Here is a 17,684-nt window from a genome sequence, read left to right on the forward strand (position 1 = left end):
GGAACGGCGTAGCCGTTTCCGGCCCCCTGGGCCGGGCACCGGCAGGAGGCCCTTCTCTGTGCAGTGTAGTCCCGCCTCTTCCGTGTGGCCCCGCCCCCGCCCAGCGGTCCGCTACTCCTAGGTGTGCAGCGTCTCCTCCGCGCTCGCTCCAGGTCCTAGACAGTCGGCCTGCAGCAGGCGGGAGCCAAGAGGGCAGGTTGCCGACCGTGGAAGGTCCGGCCGAGGGGGCGGTTTCGGTAGGAGGCGTGGGCGGGCCCGACGGAGCGTCGAGAGGTTTCGGCCGAGGTCGTGACGGGGTAGGGGGACCGCGCGGAGGTGAAAGGGGAGGCTGCAGGGCGGAAGGTCGGCCCGGACCGGCGTGGGCGCGCGGGAGACGTAACGGGCCGTTGTCTGCATCCTTGGGTGGCCACAGCTCGCGGGCCGCGAGGAGGCCGCAGCGGGGCGTGGGGGGGGGGGTTGTTGGGGAAATGAGGCCCGCAGTTAGGCCTGAGGGCCGGTGAGGATACTGGATGCGACCCAGGGGGCTGAGGGCGAAGGGGTGGGAAAGGCGGCAGGCCCCGGGCTTTGCCGAGGTTAGCTCAGCCTCACCTGCCTCCGTGCAGTCTGCTCGTGCGCCCTGCGGTTGGGGGCTGCTCAGCCTGTGCGAGGTGCGGCTCTCCAGCAGGTGGGTCCGGGCTCTGGACCCTGAGGCTGCCAGCTTTCACTCCGCAGCTCCCGCCCCACCTGGCTCTGGCTCTGCCAGTTCTGGGAACTTTCCGTGTCACTGGGCAGTCGGGCACGCACTGTGTCCTGCTGTAGAGTGACCTGCCTTCGACCGCTACAAGAGGTTGTGCTCATTGCCCCAGAGGCCGCTGCAGGAACCAATGAATGCCACCTGCTTACCTCTCACATCCTTTGGGTCCTGGATGTTAATTACACTGAATGGGTCTGAGTGTGGGTCCCCTCCTTCCAAGGGTGAGCTGGGGGAGGCCCAGGCCAGGTCAGCCCCGCTCAGGTCCTGAGTCTTTCTTCAGATCCTGCTTCCCCAGGATGGCAGCTGCACTTGGGCTTCCAGTGCCCCAGGTGAGTTTACCTTCCTCCCTGCCTTTCATCTTCCGAGGTGGTGAGCCCAGTTTCTGCAGAAGTGAGATGTCCTGGCACCCAAGGACAGGGCTCTGGGATTGGGCTTGGGCTCTTGCCAGGGAGACAGACTCCGGGGTCTCAGTCTGGGCCCACTGGCCCAAGACAGGCTTGTTCACTGGCTGAGCGAAGCATGTCTGCCCAGTGGGCGCAGCCTCGGGGCAGCGGCCACCTGTCGTTTCAGGAGGCAGTGCCACTGACTTTCCAGGATGTGGCGGTGTACTTCTCTCAGGAAGAGGGTCAGCAGCTGGGCCCGGACCAGCGGGCGCTGTACAGGGATGTGATGCTGGAGAACTACGGGCACGTGGCCTCGCTGGGTGCGGCTCTCCCTGGACTTTTTGGTGGGGGCGTTTAGAGAGCTCAGGGGCTGCCTCCAGACTTTGGAGCCCAAAGAGGAGGGTCCTACCACCTGCCCCCAAGTACCAATCTGGTCTATGCCTGGCTCCCACTTCAGGAATGCACTTCGAATGTCTGTGCCCACCTGTGTTTCCCCTGGGGCAGGAGAACTGATGAGTTATTCTCCTTCAGTGCTCACCCTCCACCCTTGCTCCCCCCCCACCCCTTCCACTCCCCACAACACAGACACTCTGTGACCCCCATTCCACTCCTACCTCCCGGAGAAGGGGTGTGGTGGGGGATGTCTCCTGGGAAACTGCACTTGGCACCTGACCTGGAACTCCTAGTGGGTAGTGCTCTGCTCCAGCTCTCCCCACCACATTAGCTCACCCAGGGCCTTTGCCTCAATAGGACTCCCTGTTCCTAAGCCGGAGCTGATCTCCCAGCTGGAGCAAGGTGAAGAGCTGTGGGTCCTGGATCTTATGGGAGCTGAGGAACTGGAGCCCTTGAGCAGCTGCAGCACAGGTGAGAGTGGGTTGGGGCTGGTTAGGTGATGGGGCTCACTTCCATGGGCTCCTGGGGGCGATCTTGGACAGCAGTGGATACTTCTGCAGACTTCTGTGTGTGCTTTGACAGCTCCGATTTTACTGATTCGTTTGTGCTTCTTCTGAAAATGCACTGTTCTTCTGATAATTAGGGGAGTTTGCATTTAGTAATTATTTCTATGGAAAAGTTGTACAACAGTCCCATTCCTTCTTTATATCATACTCTTTGTACCCTCTTTCACACAGTAGCTGTTGTTTATCTACCAGGTTCACCTGTTAAACAAACTTCTATCTTTTTTCTCTTGCATATCCTAGTCTTAGTAGTATTTCTAAGTGTTTACCTTGTTCTGTTGAACATGCTTTTATTAGTTGACTTGTCAACTCTAAGCATTATCTCTGACTCCCAGCTACTGAGACAACCAGTGATGCGTTCCAGTTTCCACCTTTCCTCATTTTCCTCCCATTTTTGGTCAAATGACAAAGTGCACAACATCACATCACTCTTATCCCCACCTTTGTTCTGATGCCCCAGATCTGTAATTAATTGTATTAATCGTTCACTCCCATTCTGTCTCCAAAATTTTCTCCTTCATCTCTTGGTTGGATGGAGTTAAACCTCTAGTAGCATAAAGTTGCTGAGGTGTTTTGTTGTTTTTTTTTTAGTTTTTTTCCAAGCATATGTTTATTGATTTTAGAGAGAGAGAGAGAGAGGGAGAAAGAGAAACATTGATTGGTTGCTTCCTGCACACACACCCCGACTGGGGAATCAAACTCACAACCTTTTGGTGTACAGGACGGTGCTCCAACCAACGGAGCCACCTGGCTAGGGCAAGTTGCTGAGTTTTAATAAACAGACAGAACTGTGTCAGCCAAATCTCTGTCAGGGCACAGAACATCACCATAACCCAGAAGGTTCCTGGGCTGTGCAGTACATGTTATTGAGGACGTGCATGCCTTTTTAAAGAGCTGAATACTTTTAAAGAACCATGGTTCTAATAGCCAGTGTTTTGTGGTTATTTTGACTAATATATTGATTGTACTATTCTAAACTTGTAATGCGATGACGCTGTTCTATATAGTGAGTGCCACATTTTGTACAGAATGCTCAGTGTGGCGTTCAGCTCTTCTGTCCAGTTGTCACATGGGTTTTCTCAGGTGAGCTCTGGCACCATGGACTCCCTGCAGTGCTCACGAGTAAAGTCCTTGTTTAGGAACCTGAAACCCTGTCTGGAGTGGTGGGAAAGCAGGCTGCACAGGAGACACAGTGTGGGGACCATGGCACTTCTCACAGGGGGCAGTCCCCTCAGAGTGGCTGGGGTTCCAGGCCTTTTAGTTGACTGAGGAGAGGTGGTTTTGTTCCTGTGGGGTTTTCCCATGTAGAGGGGCGGGGTACCCAAGTGGCACCTGGCAAGCACTGGATGGAGGAGAGGATGTTTCTCATGATTTGAGGTCTAAGGCACCTCCATTCCTCTGATCTTGCTGTTTGGGCTCCAGCATCCTGCCTTTCTTGTCATGCTGTGGTTGCCATGACTCCGTGGTTGCCACGACAATGCTGAGTTTGCAGTGACTGGCCTCAGTGTCCTTGGGAGGATCTGGGCTATGAGGCTGTGTCTCGAGTTGTCATTTTACATGTGCTCTCCTACCATGGCTGACCCCTGGGAGGCAGCAGAGTGTCACCCCTGCTGCTCTTCGTGGCCACAAGGTGATTGTCCTGATGTCTGGCAACCGAGTGTGCTGAGCTCCGCTTGTTGGTCTGTCTCTTTGTTTTCTGGGTTATGTTTTGGCACATTTTGTCAAATTAAGGCTGAGGACGGTGATCACCCACACGGTGGCAAGCAGTTCTGTCCTCATGGAGTTGAGAACATGTCACAGTGGAATGTTTTTGTTTTAGTGTAGAAGCTTTTTAAATTTCTTGTGGTTCTGCATTTTTATTTTTGCTCTTTTTCCTTCTTTTTTAAAAGATTTTATTTATTTATCTTTAGAGGGGAAGGGAAAGAGAGAGGGAGAGAAACATCAGTGTACGGTTGCCTCTCATGTGTCCCCCGCTGGGAACTGGCCTGCAATCCAGGCATATGCCCTGACTGGGAATCAAACCGCAATCGTGTGGTTCACAGGCCCACACTCGATCCACTGAGCTACACCAGCCAGGGCTCCTGTGTTTTTGAGGTCAAGTTCACGAAAACATCAGTGATACCAAGATTCAGAAGTTTAGTGCCTATGTTTTCTTTTATGTATTTCATTGTATTAGGTCTTACATTCAGGCTTTTTTAAATTTTAAGTTACTTTCTGTGTATGATGTAAGGTAAGGGTATGGTTTCATTCTTTTGCATGTGGCTTTCCAGCTTCCCAACACCATTAATAGAAGACACTTTCTCCATTGTATGTTTTTGGCTTTTTTGTTGAAAATTAGTTGCTCATATATGTGTGAGTTTATTTTGGGGCTTTCTATTCTGTTCCACTGGTCGTTCTGTCTGTTTTTTCCCAATACCATACTGTTTTGATTACTACAGTTTTGTACAGAGTGTGATACCTCTGGCTTTGTTTTTTTCCTCAAGATTGCTTTGGCTATTTTGTGGTTCCATATAAATTTTAGGGTTATTTTTTCTAGTTCTGCCATTGGGATTTTGATAGAGAATGCATCGAATCTCTAGATTGCTTTAGGTAATGTGAACATTTGAACTATGTAAGTCTTCTAATGCATGAATACAGAATATCTTTCCATTTTTTTGTGTCTTCAGTTTCTTTCAATAGTGTCTTACGGTTTTCGGGTACAGATCTCTCACCTTTTTTGTTAAGTTTATTCCTAGGTATTTTATTCTTTTTGCTGTGATTATAGATGGGATTGTTTCCTTTATTTCTTCTAACAGTTTATTGTCACTATGTAGAAATGCAGCTTCCTGTATATATAGATTTTGTACCCTGCAACTTGATTGTATTTGTTTATTAGTTCCAATAGTTTTTTTGGTGTAGTCTTTACAGTTTTCTACACACAAAATCATGTCATCTGCAAATAGTGACAGTTTTACATATATATAATATACCAAATCTTTGGTATATATTTCCAACTTTCCCTTTTAAAAAGTCATTAATTTTTTACTATAGTTCCACCAATAGTAAAAGACAGATTGTTTCTTCAGTTCTTATCAGCATGGGATACATAATTTTTTAAGTATTTAGAATAAAGTCCAAGGGTCTTGAGCTTGTTGTGGCACTGCCACGACTGTTCTCTGTCCCACCTTTTCTTTTTTCTCTTACCGATTCCAGAGAGATGGGAAGGGAGGGGAAGGGAGATGCGGGGAAACAGCGGTACAAGAAATGCCAGGCGGCTGCCTCCTGCAGATGCCTCAGATGGGGACCGGACCCTCCCCCCAGGCATGTGCTCTGACCAGAAATAGAACACAAGAGCTTTTGGTTTGCAGGGTGATGTCCACTGAGCCCCAAAGGCCAAGCACCTGTCCTGTCTTGCCACTCTTGCCTCCTCACATTTCTTGTTGTAGCTTCAGTGAGATTCTTTTTTTCATTATTAATATAATTTTTATTTACTTATTTTTTAAAGATTTTATTTATTTATCTTTAGAGAGGAAAGGAAGGAGAGAAGGAGAGAAATATCAGTGTATGGTTGCCTGTCGTGAGTTCCCTGCTAGTAACTGGCCTGCAACCCAGACATGTGCCCTGACTGGGAATCGAACCGTGATCATGTGGTTCGCAGGCCCGCGCTACTTATTTTTACCATCACCATTTATTTCTCCTGTACTCACTTCCACCTCCACCCCCGCAATTACCATACTATTCTGTGTGTCTTTGAGTTTTTTCTCCCCCCTCCCCCACCTTTTTTGCTCAATCCCTTCCCTCTCCAAATTTCTTCAACTTGATGGAGCTCTCATACCTCACATCCAGTCCCTCATCTGCCATTGCTAACTGTTGTATCTTCAGGTTTTAGTGGAACCTCACTTCCTCCCAGAGGTCTTCTCTGACCACGTAGACCAGCTCAGAAGCTATGATGTATTTCTCACATGTCTTACAGTTTCCCCTGCACATGGTTTATCACCCCTATTAAAAATTTACTAGCTTAATTATCTATGTGCCTGAATAGAATGTAAGCTTCCTGAGGTCAGAGACTAGATTTACCTTCCTGTTACAGTCTTTACCTAGCACTTACCTGGCCTTCTGAGTATTTGCCAATTTGATGGGTGAAAAATTATAGTTTGTTTTAATTTTCATTTCCTTGATTACTAATGAACTTAAATATTTTCAGTCTGTGGATTGGCTATCTTCGGAATTCTGCCTGTCACCTATATTTACCTTTTTTTTTTTTTAAATTTTTTTATTGATTATGCTGTTACAGTTGTTCTATTCCCCCTTTATTCCCCTCCACCCTACCCCCATCCCCACCATCACCCCCCCTTTAGTTTATGACCATGTGTCTCAAGTCCTTTAGATTCTATATTTCCCATGCTATTCTTGCCCCCCCATCTATTTTCTATCTACTGTCTATGCTACTTATTTTCTGTACCTTCTCCCCCCTTCTCCTCCTCCCACTCCCCTGTTGCTAACCCTCCTTGAGATCTTCATTTCTATGTTTCCACTCCTGATCTAGCTGTCCTTTTAGTTTGCTTTCATTTTAGGTGTGGTTGTTAATAACTGTGAGTTTGTTGTCCTTTCACTGTTCATGTTTCTTTAACTTCTTTTTCTTAGATAAGTCCCTTTAACATTTCATATAATAAGGGCTTGGTGATGATGAACTCCTTGAATTTGATCTTATCTGAGAAGCACCTTATCTGTCCTTCCATTTTAAATGAAAGTTTTGCTGGATAGAGCAATCTTGGTTGTAGGTCTTTAGATTTCATGACTTGGAATACCTCTTTCCAGCCCCTTCTTGCCTGTAAGGTCTCTTTTGAGAAATCTGCTGACAGTCTGATGGGGACTCCTTTGTAGGTGACTGTCCCCTTAGCTCTTGCTGCTTCTAGGATTCTCTCCTTCATTTTTATCTTGGCTAATGTAATTACGATGTGCCTTGGTGTGTTCCTTCTTGGGTCCAGCTTCTTTGGGACTCTCTGAGCTTCCTGGATTTCCTGGAAGTCTATTTCCTTTGCCAGATTGGGGAAATTCTCCTTTATTATTTGTTCAAATAAGTTTTCCACTGGTGGCTGTGCCTTTCCCCCTTCTGGTACCCCTATAATTCGGATGTTGGAGCGTTTAAAGATGTCCTGGAGGTTCCTAAGACTCTCCTCATTTCTTTGAATCCTTGCTTCTTGACTCTTTTCTGTTTGGCCATTATTTGCTTTCTTCTGGTCCACTCCATTGATTTGAGTCCCAGTTTCCTTTTCATTGCTATTGGTGTCCTGTGCAATTCCATTCATTTCAATTAGTTTCGCCTTCATATATTTGTCTAATTTGTCCGTATAATCAACCAGTTCTGTGAGGATCTTGATAACCAATGTTTTAAACTGTGTGTCTGTGAGATTTGCTATTTCTTCATCGCTTAGATTTATTTCTGGGGCTCTGAGATCCTCCTGCGCCATTCTTGGTCTGTTCGGGCCCTTTAAGAAGTGGTGCCTTGGATTCCCAGGTCGCTGGGTTGTGACGCTGTATGTGGGGGCGTGGCCCGAGCAGGGAAATGGCGACCCCCTCTGCCGCTTCTCACAGCTGGGTGCGGAGGAGCAGTGCCTTAGGTGGTTCACCTGGGCCGGGCCGCTCAGAGTCACTGGGTTATGACGCTGTATGTGGAGGTGGGGTCAGAGCAGGGAAATGGCGGCGCCCTCCACTGCCGCTTGCCGTGGGGACCTGCCCGCCCGGTCCAATCGCCCACTCCCTCGCCTGTCCACCCGCGCACAAATGCGCGACCTCAGTCAACACGCAGCCCCGGCCCGGCTGTCTCCCCCGAGGTCGCTCGCCTGGTTGCTCGCGCGGTTGCTCACTGGGTCCAACCCTGCGCCTGGATTCCGCACCTGAGCCCGTCTGACCGAGTTTTCCTGTGCAACCCTGCTCCGCCAGCCGCTGGTTTCGCCCCTTACCGGTCAGGCTGAAGAATTTGTTGTTAACGGACTTCCGAAAAGTTCAATTTTCTGTGTTCTGGCTGTGTTTTCTGTTGCTAATATTTAGTTTTCTCTAATCTTGGTTGTGTGAGAAGGCACGGCACATCCACCTATGCCTCCATCTTGCCGGAAGTCTCCTATATTTACCTTTTACATAACACTTTATGGGGGCTTTTGAGACATTATGGATATTATCTGTAACGGATGGTTTTCTCCAATAATGCCTTTTTGTTTTTATGTAACAGATTTCGAGATTGGGACCGAGAAGAAACTACCTATTCTAAACCAGAAATGCTCTGACGAAGTAAAAACCTCAGAATTGATGTCAAGAAGATTTTCAGGGTGTAATCCACAGGCACCTGAGTTACAGGAAGCTTGGGACCATGAGGGTAAAGTAGGACACCTGGGGGATTCTGAACAGAGTTTGAAGAAACTCCATCTTCACAACAGAATTTTTTGGAATGAAACTGCCACATGCAGGGAAAGATCTCCAGGAGAAACCGTCCGGGATTGTGGTGCATTTGATGGAAACTTGACTATGAACCAAAATGCTGTTAGACTCCCAAGAAATAAAACAGGATTGAAAGCCTTTACATGCGATACATGCAGCAAAACCTTCAGATACAATTCAGACCTACGTAGACATCAGAGAAGTCACAGTGGGGAAAAACCGTATAAATGCATTCAGTGTGGGAGAGGCTTTGCTCTCAGCTCGGGCCTTATTCTGCACCATCAAGTTCATACTGGAAGCAAACCATTTAAATGTAATGACTGTGGGAAGACTTTTCGTCTCAATTCCCACCTGGTTCTCCATCGGAGACTTCACACTGGAGAAAAACCTTTCAGATGTAGTGAATGTGGAAAGGCCTTCAGTCGAAGCTCAACTCTTATTCAGCATCGTGTCATTCACACAGGAGAGAAACCATATAAGTGTAATGAATGTGGGAAAGGCTTCAGCCAGAGCCCACAGTTAACACAGCATCAGAGAATCCACACTGGCGAGAGACCGTACGAATGCGATCAGTGTGGGAAGGCCTTCAGTCGAAGTTCAAGCCTTATTCAGCATGAGAGGATCCACACTGGAGAGAAGCCCCATGTGTGTGACCAGTGCGGGAAGGCCTTCAGTCAGAGCTCAAGCCTTTTTCTCCATCACAGGGTGCACACTGGAGAGAAGCCCTATGTTTGTAATGAGTGTGGCAAAGCCTTTGGTTTTAATTCTCACCTCACTGAGCACGTAAGGATCCACACAGGAGAGAAACCCTATACTTGTAATGAGTGCGGTAAAGCATTTAGCCGGAGTTCAACTCTTGTTCAGCATCGAAGAGTTCACACTGGGGAGAAACCCTATCAGTGCATGGAATGTGGAAAAGCCTTCAGTCAGAGCTCACAACTTGCCCTACACCGAAGAGTTCATACTGGAGAGAAACCCTATGAATGTGGTGATTGTGGGAAAGCCTTCAGCCGGAGGTCAACCCTCACTCAACATCAGAGGGTCCATACTGGGATCCCCCGTGCATACAGAAAGTGCGGTCCGGCCTTTGTTCCTGGCTCCAGCCTTAGGTCACACAGGCAGATGCACTCTGGAGAGAAACACCCTGTGTGTGATGGACATAGCCGGGCCTTCAGCCGTGGCACAAACCTTGTTCTTCATTGGACAATTCACAGACGTTTCATGTTTTCAGAATCGGTTGCCTTTTGAAGCTGGCATCTCATTTAAAATACTGGAGATTCATCGTGATATTGCGTGTGCCTATAGTTCCCCCTTTTTTAACTGTACAGTGGCATCCGTTGTACGGATGTGGCAGTTTGTTTATCTGTTCCCCACTGAAGGGTATTTGGGTTGCTCCATCTGGGGCAAGTATGAATAAAGCTACTTTTAAGACAGGCTGTTTTGTGGACACAATTTCTCCATTCTCCTGGGTCACAGGAGTGGGATGTGGGGCTTCGTAGTAAGCTATGTATAACTTTTTAAGGAACTGCAAGACTTTTTAATATCTCCACCTGCAACATATGACTTTAGTTTATTAAAATCCCCACCAATCCCTGGCTGGTGTAGCTCAGTGGATTGAGCACAGGCTGTGAACCAAAGGGTCACTGGTTTGATTCCCAGTCAGGGCACAGGCCTAGGTTGTGGGCTGGGTCCCTGGTGGGAGGCATGCGAGAGGCAACCACACATTGATGTTTCTCTTTCTTCTCCTTCCCCTCTCTCTAAAAGTAAACAAATAAAATCTTTTAAAAAAATAAAAACAAAATCCTCACTAATTTTATTCTAACCATCTTGGTTGGGATGTCATGGTATCTGTTATTCTAACCTTAATTTCCCTGTTCATTGTTATTTGAGCCATGAGCTTACATTTAAAGAGTTTTACTGGGAAGTTTGCAGAACACTGGACCAGTTCACCACCACGGTGTGAGTGCGCTGCCATCCTGACTCAGTTATGAGACTCGACCTGGGGGAATCTTTTTCATTTTTAAATGTTTATTGATTTCAGAGAGGAAGTGACAGAGGTAGAAAGAGAAATATCGATGTAAGAGAGAAACACGGATCCCTTCCTTCCCATATGCACCCTGACTGAGGATCAAACCCACAGCCTTTTGGCACCTGGGATGACGTTCCAGTCAGCCAAGCCACACCAGCCAGAGCGTGGAATCTTTTGTCAAATCCACTCTTCATTCCCTCCAGGTCAACTCAAATATGACCCTTTCAAGTTACTTTTTCAGTTTCTGCTCTCACCCTTCCTGTGTCTTAAGGAATTTGGGATCACGTCTACATTTGGTTTAACATTTGTCCTAGGATTTGCTTGACTTACTTGCCCGGCTCATGTTCTGCCTCCAATCAGTATTAAGATTCTTAATCCTTTAAGTGTGAGCTCAGCCAGTCCCAGAGTGGTCTGTGTGGAAGGGTCTGTAGGCCTCGTCTTTTGTTCTGCGTTGGCCTTACTCTGTGGCTTTTTTCCTCATCTCTCGGATGGGGATAAAAATCCTTGCTTCACAGAATGTACACCCTTCAGAAAAAGTGAGTCTCCTACCCTTGTGTCTCACAGCACAAGCTTCACAGCCATACTATCTCACAGCTCATGCTTTAGTTCCCTTTCTACTGAGTACTCATACATTACAACTGGAGCTCTCTGCTGTCAGAGATTTTTCTTAGGCACTGTTTTATCACCAGCATGTGACACAGATAGGAAGAAGTGAGGGAGGAAAAGGAGAAGGAAGAAAGAACTCATGAAAGCACTTTGCCTGCTGAAGGCAGTGCCATGAATGTAGCGCACTGATAACAGAACGTTTTTGCTTGTTTTGTTTGTGAAGCACGTGGGTGAATTATAGCCATTTTCACTTCTAAGCTCCTGGAGGTCCCCAGAGTGATGTTCTCCTGGGAAGACCCACATCCTGTACTTGTGTCTGGTGTAAGCGGTGGTGCAGGCAGGAAAGATGATTCAGGAGAGGAGGTGGTCGAGCACAATCTTTGAAAGCAGTAGAGGGAATGGGTTCCACTCCTAAGGGACTGCCTTAGGAGCCAGAAAGCATGGCCTATGCATTTTCAGGAGGATTGGTGAAGGGATGGAGTGGATGTGGCTGGGACTTTGAGTTTTGCTCTCAGCTGGGAGGCCCAACTACAGAGGCATGAGAAATTCTGATGGTCACTTTGGGGAGTGCTAGATTTATCCTCCTGGAGAAAAATCACAAGATTGCCACAAAGTGCTCCTTTTACCTTTTAAAGTGAAGCCAGCCAGCCTGGCTGTTATGTTTCTGCATGGACAGCGGTTGCCTTCCCGCCCCCTCTCCCCATCAGCACCGTCGGGTTTTCTCAAGTGGGTGGGCTGGAGAGCAGAGACTCCCCTGTCCACACGCATGCAAGAAGTGAGAGGCTGGGCCACAGGGAAGGGGTAGGTGAGCCGCAGGACAGGATAGGGGACGCAACCCAGGGCTTTTGAAATTGAGCTTTTAGCTCTTTGCAGTTTCTTGTGATGACAGGATCTAGGGTGTGGCCACAGGTCGAGCAGTGTGGGCTTCAGTGTTCTGTTGCGTGAGTTTCAGACCGATTGCTTCAGGCTGAGCAATTACCAGGAGCTAAGATGACAGAGCAAGAAAGCAAAATGATAGACATGGAGGATACAGAGTGCCCACTTTATCTAACAAATTACAGGTGTAAAACAAATTTTTCTTCCAGGGCTGAACGCCATTTTGGAAGAAAGGGTTTATTGGCCGATTTCCAGCTAGAAAGAGGAGACTGGGTCCTGGAGCGGGAGTCTAAACCCCTTCTTCCGCGCTCCGCGCCCCTCGCCCCTCGCCCCGGCCTCGCAGCAGCGCCAAGTGGAGAACAAGGTGTAGCCGTCCTGGAGTCGGCTTATACCTGAAAGTGGGGGAGGTATAAGTGAGATGAACTCGTTTAGAAAGAATCCACACTGGCTGCAGAGAGGGTGGGGAAGGTGAGGGCCGGCTCTGGGACAGAAGCAGTCCCTGAGGAAGAAAAGGCTTGGCTCCAGGGGAGTGATGAAGGCCAGGTCTGGAAAGTTCACGCGTGACCGAGGCACAGGTCTGATGGCACCTGGTTGTTCTCTGAAGGCAAAGGCAGCAATAGCCGCCTGGACGTTCATCCTGCCGGCTGCTGGTCCGCTCAGTGCTCCGGCCGCTGAAATTTTCAGAGGAGACAGCAGAGAATGGAGAGGGTAGCCTGCCGACCGCGGCACCGGAGCGGGTGTGGGCCCGGGAGCATTACCCTACCTTATCCACCACAACCAGCTCGGGCCTTGTGGGCGGGTCCAGACCGCCGGAGCCCCGGGCTCCCGCCTGGCCGCGCGCCAGCGCACGCGCACAGGACCGGCGGCGGTGGCGGCGGCGGCGGCGCCCCCTGGCGGCGGGCGTGAGTCCGCATGGGGGCGGGGCCGGAGGCGGGGGGTTGCGCTGGTGACGGGAGGACGCGCGGCCGCGGCTCACTGGGCCGGTGGCGGCGTTGGCGACTGAGGACGCGGACCGGGTGGTGGCGACAACGGGAGAGCCGCGGCAGCTCCCTTGCTGCGCGCGGGCCGGGATGAGGGTCTGTGGCGGCGCGGCTCTCGCGCACCCGGCTGGTGAGAGCGCGGGCGGTGGGCGGTGCGGGCCGGGAAGATGGCGGAGAGGCCGGCGCTGCGGCCCCCGCCCGACTGCGCGAGGATCCCGGCCAGCGGCGACTGAGGGGACGGCTGGGACCGTGGCTGGGCGCGAGAGAGGCCGGGCGGAGGCGGGCGTGCGCGGGAGAAGGGTCTCGGGCCACGCGGGACAGGCGTGGGAGGTGGGCGCGAGTGGGCGTGAATGTGCCCGGCCCGAGGGTGGGCGTCAGTGCACTGCAGGGCCTGAGCTCAGGGCGTCGGCGTGGTTTCCGGGGTGCCGTCGGGGCGGGTGCGGGGCAACCGGGCTTTATCCGGTTCGGCGGACACGCGGGTGCTGGCCGTGGCCGCCGAGCTCCGCGGACCTGGCCTTTGCAGCAGGGTGGGCTGAGGCGCCCCGCCTCCCTCCCGGCCGCCCTCCAGAGTGGGATTCCTTCGGCTGCGGTGTGGGCCGAGGGTGTTCCGAGCCGAGGCCCGCGCGCGAGGCAGGTGGTGGTCTTGGGGGTCAGGACGTCTTTCATCTGAAACGTGCGGCCGGCTGCGAGGCCGCGGCGGCTGTGGGTGTGTAAAGTGCGGCTCCCACCACAGCTGCTGTGGGCGCTGCGCAGCCTTCACCAGCGAAAATGCGGCGCCCCATCCCCCCCAACCGTTCAGTGTCGCGTGGTTTAACCGAACCTCTAGTGACCTCTGCAGAAACCTACAGTTGCAGGGCTCGTGTTCCTCCCTCCGGGCAGACAATAGGAGATTTGTCTTTGAAGCCAGTGAGGGGAATGGAACCCGGTAGGTCCTGGGTGCCTCTGCAAACAGCAGGTGGTTCCCGGTCGGCGGCTCCCCATTCACAATGAGCAAGGTGTGTTTCTCCTCGCTGGGGGAAGGGGAAGGAGATTTGATAGGAGGTGTGACTGTAAAGCAAGGAGACTCATTCCCTAAAGCGTCCTGGTGGACTAGGTGACCCGAAGACGCTGGTTCAGTGAATGAGCAGACGCCGCCGGCCAGTCTCCCTGCCTGCACGTCGTCTCGTCAGCTGTCTTCTCTAGAGGCTGAAGGAGAGTGCAGAGGAGCGTGGCTTCTGGAGCCAGACTGCCTGCCTCTGCGTCGTGACTCTTCTGTTTACTGCCTTTGTACTTAATGCCTTTGGTTCCTCAACTGTGAAATGGGAGCACCAGTCCTACTGGCCTCCTAAGGGTTGCTCTGGGGACTCAGCACATCCTAGAGGCTGTAAAACGCTTTGTGTATTGTCAGCGTTCGAAAAATTCGGGGTGTTATATCACTGCCAAGGTGTGGTTTCCAGGTGCATTTGCTGTGGTCCCCTAGCATCAAATCTGTGGCTCCCATTTCTTACATGCACAAGGTGGGGCCGTATTTAGAGAAACAAGTCTTTTCGAAGCTATACAGGGATCAAATTTCATGTACTTAGATAAACTATTATGTAGAACTGTTCAAAAGTATTTTTAGAAAAAGAAAGCTTCTAGTGAGCCACTGGAATATCTAGCTTTTACTGTCCTGGAGAATTGATGGGATTGTTGTTGATAGAGATGAAATTTAGAGCAGTTCTTGGGTGATTCTATGTTGGAATTAAGCTACCCAAGCCATAGTTTTACTTCACAGTATTATCCTTGTAATAGGAAAGGTAACTTTTTAACAAACACTGAGTAACAATAAGGACATAAGCAACAGGAAGTGAGAACTTCGATTTACCACTGCTGTAACAATCTGTCTTGCTAAATAAACTGTTGGAAGAAATTAGACTTAGTGGAAAATTCCCCATATCTCCCGAGGAGCTGATTCTCTTTCTCAGGGCTAGGGAAAGGGTCTCAGACTTACCTCCACAACTACATGTCAGCTCCTTGATGGGTGTAACAGTGAGACTAAGCAGAACCCTTCCGCTTTAAGTTGAGTTTTGCCATTTGTGGGGTTTAAGGTGAGAAGGTTTAATCTTCAGAACAAATGGTAATGAAACAGCATTTGTAAGCAAACTTTAAAATATCTCTGGATTTTAAAATGTCCGTCCTGCCCTGGCTGGTAGGTCTCAGTGGACCGAGCGCTGACCTGTGAATGGAAGGCCATGGGTGCCATTCCCAGTCAGGGCACATGCCTGGGTTTCAGGCCAGGTCCCCATTTGGAGGGGTGCAAAAGGCAACCTATCGATGTTTCTGTCCCACATCAATGTTTCATCTCCCTCTTTCTCCTCCCTTCCCCTCTCTCTAAAAATCAATTTAAAAATCTTTTTAAAAAATAAAAATAAACTCTGGTTCCTGTGGCTCAGTCAACTGAGTGCCAGCCTGTAGACAGAAGGGTTTCTGGTTCAATTCTGGGGGGGGGGGGGGGGGGGCATGCCAGAGGCAGCCATACATCAGATGTTTCCCTCTCCCCCTCCCTCCTTTCCCCTCTTTCTAAAAATAAATAAAATATTTAAAAAATAAAAGTGTCTATCACAACCTTCTCTTTTGTGTGTTTGCTGGGGCAGACTGCCCTCGAACAGTTTAATAACAGCAAATATCGTGTCTTGTGAGGCTTCTTCCAGGGTCTTTATGCTTTTGAAAAAAAGTGTATGATGTATTCTCATATTGAGATACCTAATTTTACTAGCAAAACCCCTTTGCTGTGCCTTTTCGTGCCCAGTGGTCATTGGATCATTTGTTGTGGGTCTTACGCCTTCTGTCTCAAAGATCGCTCTGTGAGTGTCCTGTCTCAGAAGCACAGCCTTGGTGCACAGCCCGTGTGCCGTGCTGGGACTGGCAGGCACCTCTGACAGAATGAACGGGATTGCCTGCCTGCTTGCTCCCATGTTCCGTCTCCTGTTGCTTTTCTTTCTCCCCAAAGTAAAGTCTGTACCCTCGGTTATTGGCCTTCTCTGCTGCCTTCTGTACCTGCTGCTGTGTGCCTTCTTCCAGTCTTTGGGACTTGTCTTTGATGTTATCTGGCAGCTCTGCCGTGCTCCCCAAGGTCATGAGTGACCCTGACTCCCATCCTCTGGCCACACTGTTCCACCTGCTGAGATGGACCTCCTCACCTGGGCCAATAGCCTGGATCACTCCCGTTCTGCCATGTTCCTATCTTGGGCTTTCTGGGACCGATATTTTGCAGGGCTTTGTATTTCCCTGAAACTTGAGTTCCTCAGCAGTGATTGCCATCTTGTTCAGGCCCCCAAAATGTGATGGTGACATAAATGAATTTTATCATCCTATGTCTGAGAATTTTGATAATAGGAGTTCCATCCCACCATCCACAAGCTTGTTGCTAACCTCCAACTCATAACGGTCTTTGACACAGTTTGTATGTTGTGAAAAGAGTTTATTGGCCATTATTGCCCACCTGGTGGGATTTTTCTTGGTTCAACATTGGTGTGGATTTTTTCTACTTTCTTTGAAGTCTTTGGGAAAACCATGCTATTCAATATTAGGAATAGTTTTCAATATTCTATAATGTTTCCTAAGTACCGTTAATTCAGTACTTTTTAACTGAATATCTAACATATGCTCAATTAGTTGTGTGTGTATTGTAGCCCCACAAACATGAGGCACACTGTTGTTTGAAGCAGCTTGAAAAGAAGTCTATTAAGACTGTTAAGCCCTTCACTCAGGGCTCCAGACCAGAGAGTCTCAACACTACACCCACTGGTGGACCCCTCGCCTGTCTTTATAAATAAAGTTTTATTGAAACACAGCCACCCCCTTCACGTTTATATTTGCCTGTGGCTGCTTTGGCAAAACTGACTACTTGCTTCAGAGACTATGGCCCACAAAGCCTAAACTATCTACTGTGTGGCCCATTTACAGAAAATGGCTCTAGAACACAGGTGCCAAACACGAAGCGTGTGGACTGAATCCGGCCCTCCACCTTATTTTATCCAGTCCAGCACCTTGTTTGTACCTGGTGGCAGTGCCGAGCTCTCATTTAATTGTTACAGAGTAGTTAGATTTATACAGTCCTAAAATTGTATTCGGCCCTTTGAGGGCAAACACGAGGCTGATGTGGCCCCCGTTGAAAAGGAGTTTGACACCCCCGCTCTAGAAATTCAGAGGGGAAGTGATTACAGGTGGACCTCTAGCTTTAGGGAGAGTTTCAAGTAAGGGGTGATCTTCCAGCCAAACCTTGCACAGTGGGAGGAGAGTTAGGGAGGCACTGCAGCACCACAGAGGAAGGTGTTTTGGTTTGGGGGCAAAGGTGTGAGGTTGGTCTGTGTGTGGTTTGAGGGGTGAGAGATTGTGTAAGGAATAGAGGACCTAAGGGTTATAATGTGAATGTCTTCGAATTCAGGTGAAAGACCTTATAGTGTAGTTCTCTAGCTAATAGGGAGCCACTGAGGTGTGTGAGCAGGGAAATCCTGACAAAATGGGGGAACACTTGACTGGCAGTGATGTGTAGGATGGATTGGAGAAGGGAGAGATCCGATTCAGGGAGTTTATTGGGCAGCTTTCTCTGGGGTTACAGATTACCCCCACACTTTAGTTAGTAACTTACAATACCATTTCTTGCCCACATTCCCTTTGCTTGTGGCTCTTTTCTGAGAGTCCATTCCTGGACCTAGAACATGCCCCTGTGTGGGTGACGCTATTCTT

General features: G+C 49.4%; 2 protein-coding genes and 1 long non-coding RNA gene across 12 annotated transcripts in view; 2 read left to right on the top strand and 1 right to left on the bottom strand.

Moving 5' to 3' along the window:
• Positions 1-45: 45 nt before the first annotated feature.
• Positions 46-9,920, top strand: ZNF251 (zinc finger protein 251). 8 transcript variants are annotated; one of them, XM_037166523.2, is made up of 5 exons: positions 46-121; positions 1,014-1,062; positions 1,265-1,436; positions 1,867-1,980; positions 8,281-9,920. In XM_037166523.2, exons 2-5 carry the CDS (start codon positions 1,030-1,032, stop codon positions 9,732-9,734), a joined length of 1,773 nt encoding a protein of 590 aa, XP_037022418.1. In that variant the 5' UTR covers positions 46-121; positions 1,014-1,029; the 3' UTR covers positions 9,735-9,920. The 8 variants fall into 8 exon arrangements, with proteins under 8 accessions (XP_037022418.1, XP_053516967.1, XP_037022417.1 ...); XM_053660992.1 differs by having other exon boundaries at positions 97-121; positions 1,304-1,436; XM_037166522.2 differs by lacking the exon at positions 46-121 and adding an exon at positions 219-296.
• Positions 9,921-12,149: 2,229 nt separating this feature from the next.
• On the bottom strand, positions 12,150-12,842 carry LOC119064739 (uncharacterized). Its single transcript, XR_005085456.2, has 2 exons — positions 12,761-12,842; positions 12,150-12,668 (listed from the first exon to the last, which is right to left on the bottom strand). It is a non-coding gene; the product is annotated as an uncharacterized LOC119064739 (long non-coding RNA).
• Positions 12,843-12,948: 106 nt separating this feature from the next.
• Positions 12,949-17,684, top strand: part of ARHGAP39 (Rho GTPase activating protein 39) — a 56,463-nt gene continuing 51,727 nt past the window's right edge. For all 3 annotated transcript variants that reach the window (XM_037166498.2, XM_037166500.2, XM_037166502.2), the window contains exon 1: positions 12,949-13,107. The gene's annotated coding sequence lies outside the window, so the exon portion shown is untranslated. The remainder of the gene's footprint in view (positions 13,108-17,684) is intronic.

This window comes from Artibeus jamaicensis, unplaced genomic scaffold (assembly GCF_021234435.1).
Source record: "Artibeus jamaicensis isolate MK-2021 breed Jamaican fruit bat unplaced genomic scaffold, CSHL_Jam_final scaffold_916, whole genome shotgun sequence".
Taxonomy (NCBI): domain Eukaryota; kingdom Metazoa; phylum Chordata; class Mammalia; order Chiroptera; family Phyllostomidae; genus Artibeus; species Artibeus jamaicensis.

Coding starts and splice junctions, on each gene's coding strand:
- ZNF251 (XM_037166520.2), top strand. CDS start 922: ATGGGTCTGAGTGTGGGTCCCCTCCTTCCAAGGGTGAGCTGGGGGAGG. Junction 1,063..1,264: donor TTGGGCTTCCAGTGCCCCAG/GTGAGTTTACCT, acceptor ATGTCTGCCCAG/TGGGCGCAGCCTCGGGGCAG. Junction 1,437..1,866: donor CGGGCACGTGGCCTCGCTGG/GTGCGGCTCTCC, acceptor TTGCCTCAATAG/GACTCCCTGTTCCTAAGCCG.